The sequence below is a fragment of the Mesoplodon densirostris genome, chromosome 1 (assembly GCF_025265405.1).
Source record: "Mesoplodon densirostris isolate mMesDen1 chromosome 1, mMesDen1 primary haplotype, whole genome shotgun sequence".
Lineage (NCBI taxonomy): Eukaryota > Metazoa > Chordata > Mammalia > Artiodactyla > Ziphiidae > Mesoplodon > Mesoplodon densirostris.
In genome coordinates, this window is record NC_082661.1 from 144,062,792 (window position 1) to 144,089,984 (window position 27,193).

The 27,193-nt window shown below is 37.1% G+C and overlaps 3 protein-coding genes across 7 annotated transcripts in view; 2 read left to right on the forward strand and 1 right to left on the reverse strand.

Annotated features, from left to right (window-relative positions):
• The window catches only part of NMU (neuromedin U), a 40,019-nt gene extending 21,242 nt beyond the window's left edge, over positions 1-18,777 (forward strand). Inside the window, exons 4-11 of one of the 5 annotated variants that reach the window (XR_009533538.1) lie at positions 333-392; positions 1,801-1,830; positions 1,919-1,969; positions 3,560-3,634; positions 6,814-6,855; positions 7,459-7,498; positions 9,738-9,793; positions 18,161-18,777. Coding sequence is in view for 3 of the 5 variants with exons in the window: in XM_060109476.1 (XP_059965459.1) it covers positions 333-392; positions 1,801-1,830; positions 1,919-1,969; positions 3,560-3,634; positions 6,814-6,855; positions 7,459-7,494 (294 nt within the window). In the remaining 2 variants the exon portion in view is untranslated. Of the gene's footprint in view, positions 1-332; positions 393-1,800; positions 1,831-1,918; positions 1,970-3,559; positions 3,635-6,813; positions 6,856-7,458; positions 7,499-7,923; positions 8,098-9,737; positions 9,794-17,005; positions 17,166-18,160 lie in introns of those variants that run through there. The other 4 variants (XR_009533539.1, XM_060109476.1, XM_060109493.1 and 1 more) reach the window with 4 other exon arrangements.
• Positions 11,936-16,792, reverse strand: LOC132488649 (testis-specific Y-encoded-like protein 1). Its single transcript, XM_060097077.1, is given in 3 exon segments — positions 11,936-12,532; positions 12,535-13,419; positions 16,789-16,792. Coding segments are annotated over 3 exon segments (1,392 nt in total). The 3' UTR covers positions 11,936-12,029.
• Positions 18,778-19,701: 924 nt separating the features above from the next.
• PDCL2 (phosducin like 2) overlaps positions 19,702-27,193 on the forward strand; it is a 37,612-nt gene continuing 30,120 nt past the window's right edge. The window contains exons 1-3 of the mRNA XM_060097091.1: positions 19,702-19,912; positions 20,032-20,244; positions 21,718-21,803. Of these exons, the coding sequence (XP_059953074.1) occupies positions 19,702-19,912; positions 20,032-20,244; positions 21,718-21,803 (510 nt within the window). The remainder of the gene's footprint in view (positions 19,913-20,031; positions 20,245-21,717; positions 21,804-27,193) is intronic.

Consider the following 27,193-nt stretch of genomic DNA (forward strand, 5'->3'; position numbering starts at 1 on the left):
CCTCGTCTCCGATTTATTGGCCTGTTGTGCGGCAAGCAGAGCGAGCTTGGACTCAGTAACATATGGACTGGAGTCTCTTCTCTCCTTTTGACCTTTCCTGAATTCTTCCGGTTGGTACTAGCTTGTTAGTTCCGCATTCTTACCAGAACCTCCTGTTGTAAGATAACTCATGCAAGTGGTTACTGTGGTGCCTGGCCAGGGCGGGCAGTTTCGGTCAGTGGTTCTCCTAACGGTTGGAATGTCCTTGTGATCCTAACATTTTATGGTTATCTCTTCTATGCAAATGATGATAAAGCAGAAGCATGGCCTATATATCTTCTCATTTCCATTAGGCATCCAGTGCATTGGAGGAGCTTTGCTTCATAATTATGGGGACTCTACCAAAGCCCCAGGTAAGGTTCAAATAGTGTTTAATTTGTAGGCAAAAAAATTGCTCGGTGGTATCTTGGAATTCCTCCTGGAAGAAAATATGCCCAATTTAGGAAGCATGCCAAGAGGAGCTAGAAGAGCATTAATTGACTTTGGATAAGAAACAAATACTTCAGTTTCTTTGACGCCTGAGAATTTAGGGTTATATTAATGGAGTTTGCAATCATCTAATTGGAAAATGGTGTGTCCCCTTCAAATATAAGATGTGTTCTAGTTCTGATGAGGGAAATTTGAGGTCATTTGGCTCTTTCTCTCTTCCTGAATCATACTATAATTGGAGAACAGATGCATTTTTCTAAGCCCAGAGGTTAGGACAGTGTACCTTGTCAGAGAGGACATTAAGAATGCAAAAAAGCAAACTATATTGTCAATGTCGGTTTGAAAATTATATTCTTACTGTGATGTCTCAGTTTTTATTAAAATTATTATTTGATTCTTGTGTGAGAACTTTTTGTCCCAAAGTGAGGCAATGGGAACTTGAAAAGTGGCATGAGGTACCATACCTCAGTTATGTTCTGTATCTTATAGGTAAACTAATTTTAAAATTACCTTATTAAGGATAAGAGCCTTAGGTTTAGAATGTATTCTTCATTAGCAGTTTAACCTATGATCACTGGTTTGGTCTGACTTCCATGACTTTCACATATGGTAATTCAAAGAAAACTTGATATTTTGAAAGCATAAATGTTTTCTTAAACTAAATAAGTGTTTACAACTGTATTTTTTCCCAATGTTTTTAATAGTGACATTTTCCAAAACTTAATTTTTTCCTAATTAAGAGAAAATAAATGGCAATGGTGTTTATCCATGAGTTTCTATTTATTTTAAAAGCAAATGAGAAAAAAAAAAGAACAGCAAAAAAGGAATGATATGTCTTGTTCTTAAAGACAGATTTTTGTAGGGAGAGAGGACTATAAAAAAGTTTATGGAAGAAAGCAAAAATAACTGATAATCTTGTTCTTTCATGATAACAACTACAAATATTTTGATATGATTCCTTCTAGTCTTTTTCCCTGAATTTTCTATCATGTGATCGTATCAGTATTTCCTATTCCACCACTACTGAACATTTAGGATGTTTCTAGTTTTTCACTCTTATGAATAATGCTGTAATAAAGATCTTTGTTCATACTTTTATTTATAAACATACTTTTATTTATAAAGCTTTTGATTAATTGCCCATTTATTTTTAGAGTAATATATGCTTAACCAATTGCAGTCTTATGTTCTATGTATAACATATGTGTCATATATTTTAAAAATTATATAATATAATCTTATAATAAATTATAAATTTTAAACTATACATTTATATTATACATATTATTATTTTCTAATATAATGACATTTCTATATCTCTCTTTTCAACAGAAAACAGATGAAAAAGATAATACCAAAAGGGTAAGGTTATTTCCATAAATATATACATTAAAAAATAATAAAGGAAACCACTAATTATCTATAGTAAAGCTCACTATTTTTTTAACAGTTCTTATTTCATTATTCGAAGACACAAAAGTTGGGCAATTCAAATGCTGTGGTAAGTTGTAGAATTACTTCTTATTAGTAATCACTAGTATTTTATTTTAAACCTGTTTTTGCAGTTTATCTTTATCTTATCTTATATCAAAATTCTTGTTTTTTTTCTTTAAAAGCTTACATGTGCGTGAACAAATGGAATTCAATATTTACTATACATTTATTTTATATCTCAATAACTACAAGTACATTAAATTCATTCATTTATTCATTCAACAGTTATTTACTGGGTATCTACTATGTGCCAAGCACAATTCTAGGTACTAGAAATATAGCAGTAAATGTCATGCAACTTACATTTTAGAGGAAAGAAAAGCAAATGATTAAGTAAAACATATTGTTTTAGATGGTGATTAGTGCAAGGGAAAAACAGACTTATGCAAAGTCATTTTAAGAATTATTTTAAAAGATGATTGTCAACAATGTATTTAAATATAACTAGAAATACCACTTGTATTCCTAAGAGCTCCTTATTTGTAACTAGGCACTTAATCTGAGAATTTACTAAGATTAGCCAGATACCAATAACTTGAATTCATTTTACTTCTAAATTGTGTGGTTTTAGTGGTAGTTTTTCTTTTTGTATGCATGGATTTTTAAAATGCTAACCAATCTACTTTGGTGTTTCAATCTAGAATACTTAATAATTACTTGACTATAATATTCTTTCTAAGCTTGTGACTCACTACCGTGAACCAATTTATGAAACGAGGAGCATAGTGTATTTTAAACATGTGTTTACCTGTGGGAAAGTAACTGTAACCATAAACTCAGTTTTAAATGTTTATCCCGTTGAATATTCTTACATGTGAGGAGTTGAAAGTTAGGTTATACTGGCTTCAAATGAAATACAAGTAGAATTGATTAACAAATAACCACTATATGAGGCTTATAGTAGTCCATTTGATGAATGAATTTAATATTTGTGAGAAGGTTCAATTGAAGTCATGCCTTTAAAATGAAACCGTTATCAGGCAGCCGCATGTCTCAAATGTGCTTTCATTTTCTTCTGCTCGGCATCTTTACATCTTGAGAAAATGTATCTTAGTCACATTTTTCACTAGCAATGACACATTGCCATTTTTTGTGTCTCCTGTTGTCTTGTTCCACATGTTCAATTTAAATGAAATATATATTTTATAAAGAAGATTACTAGATGTGTGTACAGTATAATCTTCCAGATAAAAATGTTCATGATGGAAAACTGATTCTCACAGAGTTGGTTTCATGTGTCCCAAATCATTCTGAGTAAGTCTGGAAACAGACAGACAGCTTTTTTGCTTCTCAAAGATGCAGGTGGGTGTTCTCCTTGTTGGCTGCTGCAGATGGAGCTCAGGCCCTCAGGAAAGAGCATCGGCAATAGAAGGACCAAGATCCCATCATAAAACTGGAAATTTTATTCCATCTCTTGGTTTATTCTCCACAGCTCTTTGAAATGCTCACAAAGGACTGTCTTAGGTCACATCTTTCTTGTTCTTTTTTGTCTGGAGCAAGGATGGTGGGTAAAAACAAAAACAAATAGGAAGCCGTCTTTATGCCCAATGCTGAGAAACCTCTGTGCTCATCACGTGTGTGTGTTCATGTCTCTCAGTCGTCTGTCCTGCATCCGCTGCTGCAGCTCGTTCCACAACTGCATGAGAGAAGAATGAAGAGGTTCAAAGTGGACGTATGTAACACAAACTGCATGCTTGCTTCGCCACTCTGTGTGTGGCAGCCCTTTCTGTTCATCCCCTGTGGTGGTGGTTTATAAGATCTTCTTCTGGGTAAGCCTCATGTAACACCCAGGTAGCCTACAGAAGAGCATCTGTTCGCAGAAGTGTTTTCACACTCAGGAGGAAGAGAACTGTCCTCCTCCCCATTATATGTCCCTTCTAAGCCAGGTTGTGGGCAGTGAGGAAAACTGGGATTAGACTTCCTTCCAAGGGCCGTGCCCCTCCCAGTGAGGAAACCTATTCATTCTTGGTTTAAGAAAGGACATGGCAGTGTGCCTAGTCATTAGATAGGAATAGGAGAAAAGATCAAGGACCATTTACTGCCCCTCTGTGTACAGGTCGGCAGATGGCTGGAATGACAAGCTTTCTATCCAGGTATTAAAGCATTAGTAAGAGTAAGGCTCATGAAGTATTATAAATATATCAGACATTAAACGTAGGTATTTCGTTTTTTCCACAGTTAACAAAAATATGGCTCAAACTCAGTGTCTGTGTTTAAGATGAACATAACTAAGAGGAACATAAATGAGTTAACACATTTTTAAACTAGAAACTGTGGCATTTTTATTGTCCTTTGAAAAGAATCCTAACTCTTTCAATGATGAAAGTTTCTAGGCGTTATTTATTTATTTATTTATTTTTTGCGGTATGCGGGCCTCTCACTGCTGTGGCCTCCCCCGTTGCGGAGCACAGGCTCCGGACGCGCAGGCTCCGGACGCGCAGGCTCAGCGGCCATGGCTCACGGGCCCAGCCGCTCCGCGGCATATGGGATCCTCCCAGACCGGGGCACGAACCCGTATCCCCTGCATCGGCAGGCGGACTCTCAACCACTTGCGCCACCAGGGAGGCCCTCTAGGCGTTATTTTTAAGTAATGCCTTACATTGTTGGAATGCCTTATAGTTTTTAGTCTTATAGGATCTCATTTTATTCTTTTGACAACTCTGTTGGCATTTAACAAGTATTGTTATCCCCAGTTTACAAAAAGGAAAACAACTCAGAATAGTTAAAGGAGTTTTTCAAGATCATAGTAGTAAGTGGGATTAGAGATTATAACAATCTCTTGACTTCCAGTCTAGGCAAATTTTTTTTTCACTATGCTGTTTCCTTTGTAGTCTAATCTTGAATATTTCTATTATTTTATTATTAAATTTTTTCTTAATTTGAATACCATATTAATTTTATTCGTCTACTACCAAAAGTTTTCAAATACTTTTAAAAACACATACAGTTTAGGCAAATAAATTCATCAAAATTTATTTTTATGATCACTATTTCCTCCCTAAATTCTTCACATCGTTGAACTAAGCTTCCATCATGGAAGACAATACTGCTGCCAACGTTAATGAGAAATGTAAGAGGGGCTGTAGTAGCCCCTTAAAATTTTAGAATTTCCAATATGAAAAAAATCAAATCAGTTTTCATCAAACTTTCTAGAAGTAATATATGCTTTTTTGAATTAACTTTTACTTTCTGAAGAGTCTTCCTGACTTATGAATAGTGTAAGATTTCAATTTAAAGATCCAGTGTCTTAAAATACACCAGCAAATTATTAGTTTACTACAACACTTCAGCGTTAGTATTTGCAAAATCAAAGCTACTCAGTATTGTGGGCGGTTTGGTACTTTATCTAAATGTTCCACCTTGAGTGAGACTATCTATGTTTACAGATAACTATATAAAAGTGTGAACTCTGACTTAGTAGTAATATCTTGTTGGACAAATGATACCTCTTAAAAGTATTTTGCAGCAAGCCAGGTTTTCTAGGGATCTCTAGGAGAAAAAAATGTAAAACATGAATTTTAGAAAATTACAGTAAAGTATTACTTTTGCTGGGCCTAAGTCACCTAATTTTAAACCATATTTTTGATAGTGAAATATTTTGGGTTCTTAAAGAAAATGAGTTTTCAGATTTTAGTGCATTCAAACCCTTTTCTTACATGTTCTTTGCTAGACATCCTCACTTCCATCCCCACATGTTTTTCAGCTCTACCACCCAAATTCTTTTATATACTGTTCTATCTCCAATAAGACTAAAAAGACCCGTATGGCTGAGTTTGAAATTTTTAAATTTGGACACATTTTAAGTTACATCTGTCCCACTTTTCTTTTTTTCTGTGTAATATAAAGTACATAGCTGTTCTTATATAACCATATAAAGTTTCTATGTGTACATTTTTAAATATTAAAATTTTCAATCTTTAAAGCAATTTGGGGGGATTTAATAATCAGGATGAGAATTAGATATAGAATGTTGAGAATTTAAGATACATTTGTTGTAAAGAAGGGATTTTAGAATTTTAATAGATGTCAGGGCCATTTCTTAGAATCTAAAAATGTGATTGTACTTATATTATGGAATACTTGAAAAAGGTCTTGATGACAAATTTCATATAATTGCTGTCCTGATACTTTTATAACTTGCTATTGAAAACAGGAAGCTATAAGAACCAACTTTATGGAAATCATAAAATGTTAAATATTTTTTTCCATTAACTTTGAATTGAAATATTTTGAGAAAAGAAACACTTCAGAATACAACCATTATGAATGATCAGTTTGTTCCTATTTGGTTTTTTTTTTTTATTACCATTTCTGTTAATATAATTATATTGGGAAAAATCTCTTCTGAAGTCTCATTGAATAAATATAGTTTACCAAATTTGTCCTTCAATTTAAATTTCTATAGATATATTATATATTTTAGCTATGACACAATTCTATTTTATATTTTTGCCTATTCATGTATTAGTACATACAATATGTATTGTAAAGAAATCATTTCATCCTAACAAACTGCTGAAGGGAGATTTTAAATATAGTTAATTATCTATGAAATATCCTCTGCCTACTTATCAATGAATATATGTACAACTGACAAATTTCGTGAAAATATTATCTGTTAGACTAATAAGGAAATTACCTTAAAATACAACACGCTGATGATACTGCTAGTATCACTGAAAATTCTTCCAGTAGAAATACAAAAATTACTTATTGATATGAATTATATACTCAAGTCCTTGATTCCCTCATTATTTAATTATGATAGCTGAAAATAACTACACTCTCAAGAAGCATTTGCACTTATTTTTACTGTTGTTTGATTTGTAATGCCCTCATTTTCTCTTCCAGGGAGAATTCCAAGGCCAAAGCAGAGGATTCTTTTTATTCAGGGTATGCACATACTATATTTAAAAAAAAAATCAATCAACATCAACATTGAAAAATACTTTCACTGTGCATTTATTTACATTAACTCATAAGTCTTAATTAAGTTTTATAGTTTATCTAAAGATATTTGACAGCAAGTGTTACAATCTGAGATACACTTCTGTCGCCACCTTACTGCCTTAATATCATGGCATCTCTGATCTCTTCTCTAATCCACTACTCGTGTCTGTAAATACCCCAAATGACATTCACCTATTTCACAGTTTAGTTCCATAACATTTCATGTAGGAAATGAGTGTCTGAAAGATGTATTACTCCTTAAGTTCTAATGAAATATTTAGCTAAAGAAATATTAGCCAATGAAATATTTAGCTAAGGAATTACAACTTTATTATAAAGTCTAAGGAGAGCTATGTGGTAAGATTTGCATTTTGGAAACTAATTCTAACAATAAATTGGAGGAGAATGGACTGAAAGAAGGAGGAAAATAACAGATATAGATAAGGAAGAAATAATACCACTCAACAAGATCATTAGGCTGCTTTCTATGAAAATTAACTTCTCTCCTTAGTTACATTGATTTGTTTCTCACTTACTATTTTCCAGCCACGCAATGGAAGAAGGTCAGAAGGTTACATTTAAAATGGTATGTGTGTCACAATTCAACCCAGTTTGAAAATTTCTGTCATTTTCAGATCTTCACAAGTTAACCTATGCTCAGTTTATTTCTATTATTTGATTGTATGTGTACATTAATATTCTATATAAATACTGCAAATATAGAGGCTGTGAGGACTTCATATGATGGAAAATGCTAGTATTTTAGGGCCAGATTTGCTTTGCCCATGTCATGCATTCCTCACACTGTGTCACAATAGTTGTCATCAGTTTTGCAGACACTGACCTAATCATCATTTACTGTGCAAGTAGAATGTGTCAGGGATCATGTTCTTATTTTGGTAATCAGTGTCCACAATAGTGGGTCATAACTTACAGACTGGATGCATTTCTGACTTCCAAATGACCTATATTCAAAGATTCTTTATAAGAGTTGTGATTTACCATTTCCAGAGAACTAAGAAAATGTGGAAAGACATGAAAGTATGACTTCTACTTTGGGACTCCCAGAGTTTCCACCTCAATGCTGGAGATACAGTAGACACTTAGTAGCTATTGAATGGCCCTACACATTTAATAAATATGTTAATCTTAATATCTTATTAGGCTATGAATTTTAAAATTAAATGCAAATGCACACTGATAAATTTACACCACAGAAATAAAACTATATTCTACTAACTTTATGTAATCCTCAATGCAGATTCTACGCTGAACATATTTTTGCAAATATTTCATTCATATAATTTATCTCAACCCTTTAATACATACATATTTAGCTTAAGAATATAAAATTCTTAATATTTTCTCATAGAAACGAAAATCAAAACACGTTATTTCCAACTAAAGAAGATAACACCAAAATTATACAATATCTAGAAAATGAAGATAATGAAAACACTACATGTTAAAACTTATGGGACTCTGACAAAACCATATTTAGTGGAAAATTTAAGGCTTTAAACACTATCAAGCAAGAAAAAGTGAGTGAATTAGGAATTTGTCATTAAGTTAAAAAGAACAACAAGGTGAACCTCAGGAAAGGAGAGGAAGAAAATTATAAAATGAAAGATGAAATTAATTGATTATAAAATAGTAAAATACAACAATTGGTAAATAAACCAAAAATCTTATTCTTATCAAAATCTTATTCTTTATAAAAAATGAAATAAACTATCCTAATTTTCCTAGCCTAATCAATGAAAAGAAGAAACCATAAATATAAAAAAATACAAATGAAAAGAGGGAAATTAAAACAGATACAGAAGAAATGGGAATCATAAGAGTACTTTTCAAATCTCTGTGCCCATCAGTTTGAAAACCTAGATAAAATGGAGAATATATAATACAGTAGACGCTACCAAAATTGACCTCAGAAAAAAGAAAAAAAAAATCTAAGCATACTGATGGCCTTGGAAAAAAAATCGAGAATGTTATCTAGAAACTCTCCCCTCAAGAGTACTAGGACAAGAAATTTCGGATTTTTCCAGCTCAGAGAAGGAAGAAAAATTTCAAAATATTTTTATGAAGTCAGCAAATACTAATATCAAAACCTTACAAAGTTAGCATAAGAAAGGAAGCTGTAGGTCAATCCTGTTTATAAATATCAATGCAAACATTTAAAAGAAATATTAGTAAATAGTATTCAGCAATACATTGAAAGAATTATATGACCCCATGAAGTGAAGTACATTCCAGCAACTAAGATGGTTCAATATCAGAAAGTCTATGAAAATATTTTCACCATTAAAAGAAAAATTATACAATCAACTCAATACAGGCATACCTCCATTTTACTGCGCTTTGCTTTATTGTGCCTCACAGATATTATGTTTTTTACAATTTGAAGGTTTGTGACAACCCTGTGTTGAGCAGATCTATCAGTGTCGTTTTTTCCAAAAGCATTTGCTCATTTCGTGTCTTATGTCTCATTTTGGTAATTCTTAAAATATTTCAAACTTTTTCATTATCATTATATTTGTTATGGTGATCTGTGATCAGTGATCTTTGATATTACAGTTGAAATTGTTTTGGGGTGCCATGATCCACGCCCATGTAAGATGGCAAACTTAATTGATAAATGTGTGTGTTCTGACTGCTCCACTGACCAGCCATTCCATGGTCACTCTCCCTCTCGTCAGCCCTATTCCCTGAGACACAAAAATATTTAAATTAGGCCAATTAATAATCCTACAATGGCCTCTAAGGTCTCAAGTAAAAGGAAGAGTTACACGTCTCTCATTTTAAATTTTTTTTTTTTTTTGCAGAGTAACATGCTTTTATTTTACCATCGTGCATATAAGGAAAGACCAATATATCAATGGTATACTTTCTTTTTTTTTTTTTAACAAATTTATTGTCTGAGTGCCTTTTATTTTATTTATTTATTTATTTATTTATAGCTGTGTTGGGTCTTCGTTTCTGTGCGAGGGCTTTCTCCAGTTGCGGCAAGTGAGGGCCACTCTTCATCGCAGTGCGCGGGGCCTCTCACTATCGCGGCCTCTCTTGTTGCGGAGCACAGGCTCCAGACACGCAGGCTCAGTAATTGTGGCTCACGGGCCCACCTGCTCTGCGGCATGTGGGGTCTTCCCAGACCAGGGCTCGAACCCGTGTCCCCCGCACTGGCAGGCAGATCCTCAACCACTGCGCCACCCGAAGGGAAGCCCCATTGGTATACTTTAAAAGAGACAGAGCAACCTCACAAGTATTTATGCTACTTAGGAAAAGAGACACAGCAATTATTAAGTTGTTAACTGGGCAAATTATCAAGACTATTAAGCCACACATTTTTAGTAAGTTATTTTTCCATGAAGACAACAATTTCCAAAGTCTTAATAATATGACAAGAACAAGTTATTCAAATTATATTTCTAAGGATACGGTTTTAACAGAAACAAGTTGAAATCCACTATAGATATTCATTTAAGTCTCTATATCATATAGGAAAATAAGACTGTTCCAAATGTTCCCAACTGAAAGCAAAATAAAGCCTGTACAGCTCAATTTTCCCAGTAAGCAGAAATAACATAACAGGATTTACTAAATACTAGTGAAATAAAAGACACAGTATTAATCCTCCTCATAAAGTCAGTCAAATGAAAACGAGAGAAAGCAAAGTTGTGTTGCATTTCTTTAAAGATCTCTTCTCTAGACAACATATTTAACATTCCAACACCCTTCAATTCTCCCATGTTTATCCTGAGAAAAATAACTTCTATCATCACCACTGACAGAGAGAACCTTCCTTGAAGGCTCTCAGTCTAAATTTTAGGCCCAATTTTTCCTGGCTCATTTTTGCCTGTGGTCTTCTGTTTAGTTTCCCATGCTTTGGGCACCCATCACAGTATCTTTAGTTCTTCCATCCATTAGGGCCTAGATATCGCTTTTCATTTAATCTAATAAATCTGTCTCCCTTTAAACCCTCTAGATGTTGCTAAAGTGGGTAGAGGATAGGGAAGAAAGCAGAGGGAAATAAGAGCTCTGGTAGTCTATTACACAAGACACCTGTCTCTGGAAATAATGGAGAGCCAAATTAAAAGACCTGATACTGCAGATGTTTATGAGCTATCACTTCTTTTAAGAGCCAGAAAAGAGACAATGGAGAAAGTGTACTGCCACCCTGGCACTTAATCACGCTCCCGATGAGAAAAGGAGGCACAAAGAGGTACCTAGGTTTTGGCTGAATTCACTAGTTGAGGCTGAGAAAGCCTGGTAGTTTGAATGGACACCAGCCTTAGACCATCTTGCCACAAGGACAAGTCTAACTTGTCACGTCAGCCACTTGCCTGACAGTTAATAGGGTTCTGGATGATGGGAGTGGAGGGAAGGGGGGTGGGGGTGAGGAATAGAGGAGAGGTCTTTTGGGGAGAAGAATGGAAGGTCTTTTGTGTGCCGGCAGGAAACCTGGAGACTGTTTACCAGAAACCAGAGTGGAGCTGACAATGGTCTAGAAGATGTTCATCCAGTAGGTAGCAGCCAAGGGCACAGCCAGTAGCAGACAGCGACAGGTGGTGACCAGAGGCACAAGAAGAGCAATGGAGTCACATAAATCATACAGGCCAAGTGGTCCACTGCTGTTCTCCTTTGATATCATTAAAGGCCTGCAACTGTCCACAGGCTATATGCCTGTACTGCAGAGCAAAGCGGGTAGAATGGGCTCCTAGACAAATCTAGAACTCCAGGTATAAGAGGCAGACCGGAGGCCCTGAGAACAAACAGGTCCAAGTAGTGCAGATAAAGGCAGTGCAATTTACATCATCACAAACTTGGCTTAGGAGTGGTGTGAATCATGGATTGATTCATGCAGCATGAATATGCATGTGATATTAATGCAGCATGTGATATTAATGCACATGTGGAAGTGGTGGAGCGTGGTCATGATGGTCTCAATCTTGAGGCTGAGGGAACTGAATGTCCAAGGGAAAAAGGCTGCAGAAATGTCAGGAAAAGAAAGGGAAGTAAAAAAAAAAGTAGAAGGCATACCCATTTCTGTTGCCCAAGCACAGGTCCAGCAAGGGGCGGAAAGGGACTTTATGCAGGAACATTACCAAGGGCAAAGTTTAACCAGACTGGAACCCAAAGGGCCTGGGGATCTCCACTGGCTCCCTTATTGGGCGACGTCTGGCTCTATGGACTCCTGCATGCAGCAGGTAGTATTGCAGTGGATTTGGCCACAGGTCCTCCTTGATAATCTCAGCAATCCTGTCAGACTCTGGAAGGCTGTGGTCTGAAAACTAGGTGAAGAAATTGCAAACGACCTCTTGGTTCCTGCGAATGAAGGACTGGGGTTCACGGCCCCGGCGCCATACGATTGGAGTGGAAAGAGACACTACTCGGCCAGAGGCTCTGACCTCATATTCCTTGACAATCAGTTTATTTCGGAAATAGGGGTTTCTTCGAAAGAAGAACTTGAACTTGCAGCCTGTTCGAGGGTGCCTGAGCTCCTTCACCTCCAAATTGGTTATGTATCTTAACATCTCTGCATCTTGGCCCCTAATCATGGGGGACAACTGGGGGTGATTCCGAAAGGCAGTGACCCAGAAGCCCGGGATATTCTGAATGAGTAGTTCCTCCGATCCAGGTAGTGTCGATGCATCCGTCCAAACTTATGTTCTAGTTGCTGAAAGGCCCGGTCAGCCTGAGCATTCACAGTGTCCAGCTCCAGCTGGATGGCCTCCGGAGGGTTCATGCGGAGATCCATCCGCAGGGGCCGGTGCCCTGCCTCCTCCACCACTCTATTCTCCACCATTTCTATTTCTTCACCTACTGGCTTCTCCTCCATCTCCATCTCCTGCTCCACTCCCTCCCCCTCCTTCACTCCTTCCTTCTCCGCCACCTCCTCATCCACTGCGACTGAGAAGAGGGGGCCCTCTTCAATCTTCACTTCCTCAGCCTTCGCCTCCGCCATCAGCTCAGATCCGAACCTCTCCGCGCCACAGGTTTCTAGGGGCTTCTCCCCACCCGGGCCCCGCGGCTCTCACCGCCGGCCGCCATTTCCCCGGCTGCCGTCCGTCGCCAGGGATACAAACGCCGTTTCCAGTCTCTCCCTGGGAGGCGGAGTCCGCTCTTGCCCCGCTTCGGGTGCTACGTAACCGCCATCCCCACCGCCTCCGATCTGGGGCTTACCGTCACAGACCGGATCTGCGGGAGCAGCGCGAGGGGCGCCCCGCTCCTCTGGAAGCTGGGACGGTGGGAGCGCGACGGCTTCGAAGCTCCCCTCACCCGTCTCCGCCATCACCTGTGACGCCTCGATTTCCTCACGGAGCTTCAGGCACCTGGGAGAATCCGGGTCTCCGGGGGCACGGTCGGGGACGGTGAGACTGTGGGTTTCAGGGAGAGGCGTCCTCTCGACCCCATCCGGGCCTCTCACGTCGGCAGCAGCCAGACAAACGTCAGGGCACCGTCTGTTTTTCCCCGCAGAAGTCGCGCTCGGCGAAAACCCGCCGCTCTCTTCTCATTTTAAATTGAAAGCTAGAAATGATTAAGCTTAGTGAGGAAGGCATGTCAAAAGCCGAGATAGGCCAAAAGCTAGGCCCCTGTGCCAAACAGCCACGTTGTGAATGCAAAGAAAAAGTTCTTGAAGGAAATTAAAAGTGCCACTCCAGTGAACACGTGAATAAGAAATTGAAGTAGCCTTATTGCTGATATGGAGAACATTTCAGTGGTCTGGATAAAAGATCAAACCAGCCACAATGTTCCCTTGAGCCAAAGCCTAATCCAGAGCAAGGCCCTAACTCTCTTCAATTCTGTGAAGGCTGAGAGAGTTGAGGAAGCTGCAGAAGAAAAGTTTGAAGCTAGTAGAGGTTGTTTCATGAGGTTCAAGGAAAGAAGCTGTCTTCATAGCATAAAAGTTCAAGTTGAAGCAGTAAATGCTAATGTAGAAGCTATAGCGAAATCCAGAAGATCTAGCTAAGATAATTAATGAAGATGGCTACACTGAATAACAGATTTTCAATGTAGACAAAACCACCTTCTATTCCATCTAGGACTTCCAAAGCTAGAGAGAAGTCACTGCCTGGTTTCAAAGCTTTGAAGGACAAGCTGACTCTTGTTAGGAGCTAGCGCAGCTGGTGACTGTAAGTGGAAGCCAATGCTCACTTACCATTCAGAAAACCCTAGGGCCCTTAAGAATTATGTTGAATTTACTCTGCCTGTGCTCTAAAAATGGAAAAACAAAGGCTAGATGACAGCATATCTTATGCAACAAAGTTTATTGACTATTTTAAGCCCAGTATCGAGACTTACTGCTCAGAAAAAAATATTCCTTTCAAAATATTACTGCTCATTGACAATGCATCTGGTCATCCAGGCACTCTGATGGAGATGTACAGTGAGATTGTTTTCAAGCCTCCTAACACAACATCCCATGGATCAAGGAATAATTCCTTCAAGTCTTATTATTTAAGAAATGCATTGTGTAAGGTGATAGCTACCATAGATAGTGATTCCTCCAGTGAATCTAGGCAAAGTATAATAAATTGAAAACCTTTCGGAAAGGGTTCATCATTCTAGATACCATTAAGAATATTTTTGATTCATAGGAAGAGGTTAAAATAACAGGAGTTTGGAAGAGCTGATTCTAAATCTCATGGATGACTTTGAGGGTTCAAGACTTCAGTGGAGGAAGTAACTACAGATGTGGTAGAAATAGCAAGGGAACTCGAATTAGAAGCAGAGCCTGAAGATGTGACTGAATTGCTATAATCTCACGATAAAACTTTAACAGATAAGCAATTGCTTCTTATGGCTGAGCAAAGAAAGTGGTTTCTTGAGACGGAATCTACACCAATGAAGATGCTGTAAAAATTGTTGAAATGACAACAATTTCAATGACAGGGATTTAGAATATTACATAAACTTAGTTGATAAAGCAGCAGTGGGGGGACTTCCCTGGTGGTCCAGTGGTTAAGACTCCACGCTTTCACTGCAGGGAGTGCAGGTCCAATCCCTGGTGGGGGACTAAGATCCTGCATGCCGCTCGCTTGGTGCAGCCAAAAAGAAAAACAAAGAAGCAGCAGCAGGGTTTGAGAGGATTGACTCCAATTTTGAAAGAAGTTTTACTATGAGTAAAATGCCATCAAACAGCATCATTGCATGCTATCAGAGAAATTGTCCCTGAAAGGAAGAGTCAATCAATGTGGCAGACTTCATTGTTGTCTTATTTTAAGAAATTGTAACGGTCACCCCAGCCTTCAGCAACTAATACCCTGATCCCTCAGGAGCCATTAACATCTAGGCAAGACCCTCCACCAGCAAAGAGATTACGAATCTCTGAAGGCTCAGTTGATGGTTAGCAATTTTTAACAATAAAATATTTTTAAATTGAGGTATGTGCATTGGTCTTTTTAGACATAAAGCTACTGTGCACTTAAAACTATTGTATAGTGTAAACATAACTTTTATATGCACCAGGAGACTAAAAAATTTGTATGACTTGCTTTATTGAGATATTCACTGGAACTGAACCTGTAGTATCTCTGAGGTATGCCTGTAGATGCTTTTGGTAAAGTTCCATGTCAATTTCTAATGTTTTCAAAGAAGATCCTGTAGAAAGAGATGAATCTTTATTAACAATATTTATATAATGGTCTGAAACAAAGTCAGTAGAAGGCTTGATAGTAAAACATTTTAGGGTATTTCTATTAACATCAGAAACAAAACAAAGATGCTCTGTTCTCTTTTATTTCATGTAGTTCTTATACATTAGCCAACTCAGACAAGAAAGAAATAAAAGATACAAATATTGGAAAAATGAAGAAAAAATTTTATGTTCTCATGGGGCATAATTATGAACTTGAATTTTCAAACTGTATTTGGTATTAACTCATGTTTCAACAAAGGCTTGTTATGTTCACATCAAGAATATGAGCAGGGCTTCACTGGTGGCTCAGTGGTTAAGAATCTGCCTGCCAATGCAGGGGACACGGGTTCGAGCCCTGGTCCAGTAAGATCCCACATGCTGCAGAGCAGCTAAGCCCGTGAGCCACAGTTACTGAGCTTGTGCTCTAGAGCCCGTGAGCCACAACTACTGAGCCCATGTGCCACAACTACTGAAGCCCGCATGCCTAGAGCCTGTGCTCTACAATAAGAGAAGCCACCACAATGAGAAGTCTGCGCACCACAACAAAGAGTAGCCAACTAGAGAAAGCCCATGTGCAGCAACAGAGACCCAACACAGCCATAAATAAATAAATAAATAAATAAATAAATAAATTTATTTATTTAAAAAAAAGAATATGAACAATCATATTCCTAATTTTTCTTGTTTCAAGGAACTAAGAACAAAAAGTTAATGGAAAAGAACTGTATTTTTATAATATTACAAATGTTGAGGTATTTTATAAAATGTGAACAAAAATAGTTTAATACTAAATGGAAAAAATGTCTGATTTTAACACTAAACTAAGTGTTAGAGTGCTCATAAATGTGAAATGGAATTTAATCCATGATTTGATCAAGTTAGCAAAAAATTCTCTCTGAAACTGAGAAAAATAGCTTTATTTGGATTGTTTCCCAGATTAGGGCCCACATATACTAATTCACTCAGGATTTCATTTTATCTTGTCAATAGAGAAACACTTCAATAATAATTTTTCTTTGTTTTTCTCATTTGATTATCTGAGATCTTACTCTGTCCTGATGACTTATATTTATTTAGACTATGGTTAGGTATAAAATAGGATGATTTAGTCACAAATACATGAGGAATAACTGCAACATATTCATAAATCTTATTGGCATCAATGAGCTTTAGGAAACTACTTTTATACAGTTAAATAATTTTTGTAAAACTTTGGAAAATACTGGCATACAGAATACGCATTTCATCAGAGAGAGATGAAATGATAATTAAAAACATGCAGGTTGAAGAATAGCTGAGAAATACCTCAGATGTCAACTTTATCATACATGATAAAATATTTATAGAAATGTCTATATATAAAGGAAGTGTATATAGACTTGTATATATGCTCATTATATACATACATTCATGTACCCGTTTATACTTGAATCTAAATTCAATTTTTTTTAACAGAATGCCAGCTATTTTCTGCAGAAACAATGCTATGGAATACAAGATGTACTGACATTTTTTTTCTTCTGAAAAACAACCCTTGCTAAGTTTAACATGTTTGAGAATCCCTGTGTTGTAAGCATTCTCAGTAAAAGTTGATTGAGATTGTAAATGTTTAATTTGTTGAAAATTAAAAAAGCATCTTAAAATGTTTTTTCTTAGTGTTGTAATGATAGATAGTGTATAATAAAGCTGTGAATAATTATGTTCCTTAGATCCTTGAGGCTGTTGATGGTACTCATATACAATGCTCTTTTGATATTTTTATTAAAGGCAGTTAGTAGAGCTGAGTTTTGATGAGTGATTTTAGTTTATTCTATTTGGATTTCTTCAGTGACAAAATCACCAGCTCTTACAAAATACCAGAATGCCAAATAGCTAACAATCTTAGAACATGAATACCAACTAAAACTATACTAGTTGGAGGATTTGGCCATGATCCATCCAATAGTCCAATAAACAAGTTCTGATATATACACTGTAAAATAGATGTCTTATTGCTACTAACATAACAGGAGGCCAGCTTTTTCTACCAAGTAGTAGTATTAGGTTTATCTTTTTTTTTTATTGGAGTATAGTTGGTTTACAATGTTGTGTTAGTTTCTGCTGTACAGCAAAGTGAGTCAGTTATACATATACATATATCCACTCTCTTAGATTCTTACCCTGTATAGGTCATTACAGAGTATTGAGTAGAGTTCTCTATGCTATACAGTAGGTTCTTAATAGTTATCTAGTTGTTTCACCTTGCAGCATCTGAAAGGCAACCAGCCTTGTCCAGAAAGAATGCAATCTTACTAGTAGAGAATCATGAACACAGTGGGTGAACTTTTTACATCAAATCAGTGTCTAGTGGGCACAGTTAACCTCATATGGATGTTGAGATTCTCTCCCTTCAGGTTCCCCTGGGTTTTCCCTTCAGATTCCCCTGGATTTTCCCTTCTGACCTGGCCTCTTGGATAACCACCTACTCTACCAGCCGGTTGCTGGCTGATTAGAGAAGGCTGGCTCTCTGTGTGGATAGGATTAGTTCTTACATTCTTCAGAGTATCTAACAAGCCTTTGTCTTACTAATGATGACCCCTGATTATAGCTTAAATTATGCTTTTTTCTAAGAGAGTCCCTGAATTTCACTTCTTGTCAACCCACATGAAGAACATGAGAAAGAAGGAGCAGAAGAGAACAAAAAGTATCTTCTTTAAAAAATGAATTACCTTGATGCGATGCAGACTTGAGACAAGAGAATGTTGCCAGAGCTGCTCCAGGTCTTTGCTCAAAACCTGCCAACCCCCACGTTCAGCAAGAGTTAACATAAATCGTTAAAGGGTCCAGAAATAAAAAAGGAAGCTACAAACAAACAAACAAAAACCAGATGGAACCAGCTAGGACCAAGACGGTGACAGATCTGACCTCCAACAGACCCTGAATCTCATTATATGCTGATTTTACTACATTTGCATATTAAATGACATACCTACTGGTGGCCAAGACTGGATATTAAGGACCAAAAAAGGATAAAAAGGGGTGGCACTCCATTCCCTTGGAAAAAACTCTGCCTCTTCCCCAGTAGACTAATGCGTATGCCTCCCCATCATTAACTTCACTCCTCCCTTTGCCTTTACTCTTTAAAATTAAAGCCCTCTGGACACGTGGGCAAGAAGTAGATCTGTGAACTCAGTTACTGCTTCTCCATTCTTTGGCCACTGAATAAAGCTTGTGCTGTGTTGATCTCAGCTTTGGCTTCATCATTTGGCTGCTCGAACGTGAATGGAAAAAGAACCCTCCCCCCGCCAAGGCAGAGAGCTATTGCCCAGCTAGGGGCTGAGCAGGGTCCATAGGACTTAATTCGGTAACAAAAGAGCTCTAAAGCTCTAAATGCATAGGCAGTGTTAGCTAGTGCTATGCACAGTAATTCAACTAGCCTGGATTTTAGATTGTCAAAATAAGAAAGGGAGTTGACTGCTAATTCAAGCAGCAGCTCCCAGGGCCTGTCAGAAATCTAGAGAGACTTGGGCCACTTACATTTTGGGGGGCTCCCCTGATATTAAAAAGAAGAAGAAGGAGAAGAAGAAGAAAGAGGAGGAGTAGAAGGGGAATGAGGGAGGAAGGGGGGGTGGGGAGAGGAGGAGGAGGGGAATGAGAAAAAGAAAACAAAACATGGTTACAAAAATAGTGTGATGTTTTAAAATATTTTATATTTAATATTAATATTTTACACACAAATAAAACAAAACATAGGCTATTAGGAGTGTACGATTTGTATTAACTGGGCACTACAGATGGAGTAGTCCAATGCTGAGCCCGAGTTTAAAACTGTGTCACTAAAAACATTTTTTCTTCTTTTCCAAATCTTTTCGCATCTTTGTGACCATGGGTATAAACTTCTTTGGCAATAACATCATATGTTTTCCTCATGTTCCTGGCAGCTCCCAGTAAACATCCTTTTCCTTCATCTAAACACCAAGGAACCAAACTGCCTAGTCTGAGCTCCTGTCTCCTAAGGCAATGGGTTTTTAAGGTGGCGGCAGAGAGCCATTTGAGAATCTGATGAAAGCTCTGGTCCTTAAATACCCCCCAAAATTTACACATACAACACAATTATGTGTGCATCGAGGGCTGGGGCTAGGCACCCTCTGAAGTCCATCCAAATATAGGCTATGGGTTCCACGTTAAGAACTTTTACTCTGAAGAGTTCTCTCCCCAGGATTTTGTTACTTCTCCATGAAGACAGGGCTCAGGGATTGAAGGGTGCCGTAGACACGGAAACAACGCGTGATTTTGGAGGTGGTGGAGGGAAGGGTGGGAGGAATGCCGACACCAGTATCACGAACGGAATAGGCGCTGTTTGGGATAAATGCCCAAGACCAGGTGCGTCAGTACCCACAGCAACCTCCTAGGCCACGCCTCCGCGTTGCCTGGCAACAGAGCTGCGCCAGGCGCACGTGCGTCAGAGGCCCTTGTTCTCCCGTCTCCCTCCCCGTGGGCAGTGGGAACAGCTAGGACGTCGGCGGGCTCGCTTGTGGCTTCGAGGGGACGTCGGAGCCAGGAGTCCCCGCCAGGAGTTAGACGACACTGGCGTGTGAGGGGCGAGGCGGAACACCATGCAGGTGGGAGTCGCGGCCTCCAGCGAGCCCGGACACCCCAGCGGGGTCCCTGGCTGGGCCGGAGGCTGAGCACGATGGGGAGGGCAGCCTACAGGGGTTAGGTTCTAACATTTGTTTTCAGTGAGAGCTAAATTTTGCTTGCGTCTCTGTCACGATTGGAGAGAAATTCAAATTACCTCTAAGAGAACGCCGTTTTTTCATCACTCAAGAAAAACTTCCGTTTGTCGCTGGAGAAAGCCTTTGGATTGCGTTTCACACCTATATCCTGGAAATCTTACTGCTTCGCTATTTCTGACTTAAGAAATAAACCATCAGCTTTAGCCCAAGTGTAATTAAATTTAAGTATCCTGCCCCACTACATTTTAAAAAGGTCAGAGAGGAAACCCTAATAGTCGCATCTGTCTTGAGAAAGACCAGCTGTCCCTGGAGTTTCTCCTACCTGATCACAAAAACTCTGTTAAACTTCCATTAATTCGTAAGAAGGTTGCTCCTCTATCTAAAGCTGCATTATTAAGCAGAAGGCTGTGCTTTTATTTCCTTTTTTTTAATCAGAGTAAAACTCTCATTTCCAACTTCAGAAAAGCTTCTTCCCACCTGCTATCCCAGATTAAAACCACTGTGATTTTTCTAGTCTTACATATTTAATTTTGGTAATCGTTTATTCTGTATAATTTATTAGGATATTTTGAACACAAATTACATATAATTTTAAAGGATATTCCTTTTGTGTTAATAATAGATTCCTATCAAGTGCATTTTATTCACTATGTAAAAACATTGCAAATTTGTCCTGATTTTTGTCTGCTCTTCAAGAAATAGGCTGAAATGTAATTGAGAGTAGAGATGACAGCATATTAATCTTTGTTCATTTATTTATTCATTGATTTATTCAATAGCCAGTTATTCAGTGCTTATGTGTAGTTGTGGACTTGTTCTAAAAGAGCTTACTGTGGGGGAATGAGAGAGTCAGATATAACTGTCATGATAAATGCCATAATACCTTTATCACATAGATTGAGGTGCCTATTTCTATTTCTCTTATTACAATTTCATAGATAATTTCTAAAAGTGAAGGGAAGATCAGAGTATACAACGTTTACTATTAAATCCCATTGCAACTAACTCCCAGATCAGTTAAGGAAGAGCAGTCATGGAGAGGTATGAATAAAACCATAAGTATGTGATATCATGAATATCAAGAAAGAGTGTTTTAACAAGAAAAGAATGCCAAACTCTCCCCAGTTCTGCCTAAGAGATCAAATACAATGAAAACCCATTGAAAATAACAACATGGAGCTCATAGGTGACCTTAGAACAGTTTTGAAAGGAGTGTTGGAGGTAGAAGCCAAATTTGGAGTAGATTGAAGAGTGAATGGGAGGTGGAAGTGGTTACAGCATATACAGACAATTATTTTAAGAAGTTTGAGTAGGAAGGAGAAAAGAGAGATAGGTAGGGGGTGCAAAGTGCAGGGAGGGTTTTTAAAAGGTGACTGCTGGATTTTCTGATAATAGAGGGCTCAGTTATTTGGACCAAGTCTCCTGCTGAATACAAGTAAAAATGCTGGCTAGAATGTAAAACCTATCTCCTTAAAAGCATCAGAGAGAACGTGATAGTAAACGATGAGACTAAAATCAAAGGGAAAGTGGAAAAGCAGGTGAATGGATTTCCAGAGTTTTAAAGCCAGTTTTACCACAAGGCCATCTTAGCAATCTGCAGTTCGTTCCTGGGTGTAATCACAGGGTGACAAGGAATCAAAGGGTATGGTCCATGAAAGCATGGGAAACTAATAGGAGTATGAACCAGATATAAACCCATGTCTAGAGGAATTCAGGGAAGGTCATCTTGATGCCTAGTGGAGCAGGGGAGAAAAAGAAAAGCAATAAAACCTATCCCCAAGAAGTTGTGGCTCAAGAGAGCTCTCACATAGATTGCAACCTAAGGCATATTGTCTGGGTGATCCAACAAACTTCAAACTGTGAATTTTATATAAATTAGTTATATACTGTAGTGCTTGTAAATACCTGGAAGAAATAGCAAATTCTCGTGCAGGAAGACATCTTTATGTTAGAATTCATGGAGATAAGTTTTCAAGGACATCAAGCAGAAATCAGTCAAAAGTAACCAAGCACACAAGGGAACAGGGCACTATGAGCATGAACCAACAAAAACAGACTTGCAGAGACTTCAGTTATCTGAATGATCAGAAACAGATATAAAATAACTATGCTTATTATGTTTAAAAAAACATAAGACCAAATTGAAATTATCTTCAAAGAGTAGGAGACTATAAAAAGTGACCATAGGGACTTCCCTGGTGGCACAGTGGTTGGGAATCCGCCTGCCAGTGCAGGGGACATGGGTTCGAGCCCTGGTCCGGGAAGATCCCACATGCCGCGGAGCAAATAAGCCCGTGTGCCACAACTACTGAGCCTGTGCTCTTGGGCCCATGAGCCACAACTACTGAAGCCCGCGTGCCATAACTACTGAAGCCCCAGCGCCTAGAGCCTGTGCTCCGCAACAAGAGAAGGCACAGCTATGAGGAGCCCGCACACCACAACGAAGAGTAGCCCCCGCTCGCCCCAACTGGAGACAGCCTGTGTGCAGCAACAAAGACCCAACACGGCCAAAAATAAATAATAAATAAATTTATTAAAAAAAAATAAAAAGTGACCATAAAATTTGATGAAGACATTTCTGTACACTACAATGAATAATAAGAAAGGAAATTAAGAAAACAATTCCATGTATAATTGCATCAAAAAGAATAAAATACTCAGGCATAAACATAAACAGGGAGGCAAAAGACTTGTACACTGAAAACTACAAAACATTGCTGATAGGATCAGTATCCTTATAAGAAGAGGAAGAGACACTAGAGCATGCTCTCTCTCTTTGCACACACACAGAGGAAAGGCTATGTGAGCACACAACAAGAAGGTGGCCTCCTGCAAACTAGGAGAAGAGTTCTCACCAGTAGCAACCCTGCTGGCACCTTGATTTTAGACTTCCAGCCTCCAGAATTGTGAGAAAATAAATTTCTATTTAAGTCACCTGGTCTGTGATATTCTGTTATGGCATCCCAAGCAGACTAACACAGGCTGCTTGAGTGTCCTCAAAACATGGTAACTGGTTTCCCCCCAGAGCAAGTGATGAGAGAGACTGAGAGGAAAAAGCAGCAGCAGTGCCTTTTGTGACTTAGTCTTAGAAATCACATAGTGTCACTTCTATCATATTCTCAGTTTATTAGAAGTGAGACAGCAGGTTCAGCGTACACTCAATGGAAGTGGGTTAAGCTTCAACTCTCAAAAAAGGTGCGTGAAAGAATTTGTGAACATATTTTAAAATTATCACAATAGTTTAAAAGGAAGATTAGATATAGTTGAGGGAGTTTTACAATCATATGGCATGGGGTGGCAGAAAACTACCATTTTAATAGAGATGTTGGAGGGCAAAGTCCTGGGCTGGTAGAGTGGTGGGAGAATCATGAGGAAGTCTCAGAAAGGAAAATCAGAAGGGATGATCCTTAAATTCTGCATGTAAAATCCACACAAATTCTTATTTGTCAGCCAAACTCCATATGTGTATAGGAGATCCCAAGGTGCCTGGCAAAAAGCAGCCACTAGAAGGTCAAAGAACTGAACTGATCTGAGGTTTTGGCTGCTGCCCATTTCAATTGAAGTAGTTTGATGTTTGAGTCCAACCAAGTTAACTGCCTTCAAGTATGAAAATCAACATACTTTAGAGGAACATAAAAAATCATAAATTTCTATGATGTATCATCCTGAATGTCTAGTATGCAATAAAAATTATATAAGCAGAAAAGAAAAAGAATGAAAAGCCATATTCAAAATGTGACTCATATTCAAAAGCAAAGCAACCAATGGAAACAAATCCTGAGACTATCCAGATGTTGATATTAGCAAATGAAGAATTTAAAGCAACTATTATAAATATATTCAAGGACTTAAAGGAAAATGAATTAACAGTTGGAGAATCATAACAGAGAAATAGAAACAGTAATAAAACAAATGGAAATTCTTGAACTGAAAAGATCAACAACTGAAATAAAAAATTCACTGAATGGGCTTTACAGCAGATTGCAGATGGCAGAAGAGTCAGGGAACTTGGGTTCATCAATAGAAAGTGTCCAACTTTAAGAACAGAGAGAAAAATATTAAAAGTGAATAGAGATTCACTGAACTGAAGGGACATTGTTAAATTGGTTAACATACATCTAACTGTAATACATGGTTAACATACATGTAACATCGTGTCAAAAATCCTAGAAGGAGAGGAAAGATGGGGTGGGGGGGCAGGAAAAAATTAAAAAGATGATGGATAAAATTGTCCAGAGTTTGAGGGAAGACATAAACTTAAAAATCTAAGAAGTTCAGGGAACTCCAAACAGGGTAAATGCAAATAAAACCACACCAAGCACATAGACACACTTCTGAAATCAAAAGATAAAATCTTGAAAACATCCAGAGAAAAGACATAATGTAAAGATGTGTATGTTATGTATATACAGGAGAACAGCAATATGATTGACAGCTGACTTCTTATCAGAAACATTGGAGGCCAGAAGGCTTTTAAAATGCTTTAAATGCTGGAGGGAAAACTTTCAAACCAAAATTCTATATCCAACTAAACTATCCATCAAAAAAACTGGGAAAAATAGACATTTTCAGAAATATGAAAACTGAGAGAATTAGGTTCCACAGATCTGAAGGGTAAGAAATGCAAAGAAGTTTTCTTCAGACTGAAAGGAAATTACATCAGGTGGAAAACTGGATCTAAAAGTAAGTGTGAAGAGCACCTTAAATGGTAAATATGTGGGTAAATTCTAAAAACTAAATATATTTATTCTCTTAATTTTCTTAAAAAACATTATAACTGTTTAGGGTAGAAATTGTAACATTGTATTATAGGGGTTCAAATATATTGTAAATGTTAATATATATAACAGCAGTAAGGCAAAGGATAGGATAGTGGTAAATGGAACTATACTAAGTGAGTTTCCCATATTTTATGTAAAATACTACAATATTAACTGTAATATGTTAAAGATACCATTATAATTTCTAGAACAATTATTAAAGCAATAATGCAAAGATGTATACCTAAAAGGCCAGTTGCAAAGAACATAATTCTAGAAAATATTTAATTAACCGAAAGAAGGCAAAGAAGGGACAGAGGAACAAAAAAGCAAACAATACTAATTAAAAACAGGAAAATAGTAGCTCTACATCTAATATTAACAATTATATTAATTTGCTGTACAGCAGAAACTAACACAAAACTGTAAAGCAACTATACTCCAATAAAAATTAAAAAGACAATTATAGTAAGTATAAATGGAGTAAACACTTAAATTAAAAAGTAGAGATTATCAGAATAGTTTAAAAAGCAATACATAGCTACATATTGCTAAAAGAGATACACTTTAAATACAAAGAAACATGGGTTAAAGTAAAAGGATTGAAAAAGACATGTTATTTAAACAGTATTTAGGAATAAGGGGTATAAACTATATTAGTAACAAACAAAATAGACATCAAGATGAGGATTACTACATTTTATAATGATAGGAGAAATTCATCAGGAAAATATCATAAATATAGCTGTGGATTTGCATAATCAAGCTTCAAACACATAAAGCAAAAACTGATGGAGAAGTAGACAAATCCACATCATAACTAGAGATTTTAACACCCCTCCTCCTAGTAATTGATAGAACAACTAGATACAGAAATCGCAGAATAGAAGATCTGAACAAATCTGTCAACAATCTATTGATTTGTGGAGAAAAAAGCCCATCAGTGGCAAAATACACATTATTTTCACACTATGTAGAACATTCACTAAGATATGCCATATGCTGGGTCATAAAACAAGTAAATGCATTTCAAAAAATCAAAATCTTCACAAAGTATGTTTTCCGACCATGCAGAAGTAACTTAGAAATTATTAATAAGATACCTAGAAAAGTCCAAAATATTTGAAAATTAAGCAGTATCCTTCCAAATAAAAATGTCAGCAAAAAATCATAAGATTAGAAGTATTTTTAACTGAATAATAATAAAAATACAGCATACCAAAACTTGTAGGATGCAGCTAAAGAATTTGTTAAAGGAATATTTGTAGCTTAAGTGGTTATAATTAGAAAAGAACTCCAATAAAGATGTTAAAAATTTTTTTAAATAAAATTCTATGTGTTCTTGAAAAGAAAAAAAAAAGGTTTATAGTTTGCTCTAAGCTTCCACCTTAAAGTAGAAAAAAATATGAGCAAAACACAATAGAGAGGCTTCTCTTTTTAAATATTTGTATTATCTGTCAGGAGTTCCCCTCTTTCATTTTTAATACTGGTGATGTCTTCTCACTTTTTTTCTTTATCAGTCTTGGCAAGTGTTTATTAGTCTTCTCTAAGACCCAATCTTTGGCCTTGTTAACCCACTGTATTATATATTCAATTCTTATTTCATTAATTTCTGTTTTCATCTTTATTATTTCCTTCCTTCTACCTTTGGTTTATTTTGATGTTCTTTTCCCAGCTTTTTAGGTTGGATGCTTATATATTAATTTGTAAGCCTTTTCCATTTTCTAATATGTTAAATTCAGGGTGTAAAATTCCTTTCATGAACTGCTCTCGTTATAGCCCACATATTTTTGATACGTGGCTTTATTATCATTCAATTCCTAATGCTTTTAAATTTCCATTGTGATTTCTTCTTTGACCCTTTGGTCATTTAGAATTTTTTTTTAATTCCAAATATATGATGATCTCCTAGTTATCATTTTCTTATTGATTTCTGTCTTTGGTCACTGTGCTTGAATCTGTGCACCTTTATTCAATTTCTCAGCGTCTTGGCCTCTTTCAGAATTGGTAGTTGATTGAAGGGGAATAGACCCAAACATAGAGCTTCTTTCTCTGGGTCTACTTCCCATCCAGGATTTTCTTACCATAATTCTCTTCACTGCTTTGTTGATTCTTCAGTGCCTTCAAATTAATTTTCATCTATTTTGTCCAGTTTTACTAGCTGTTCT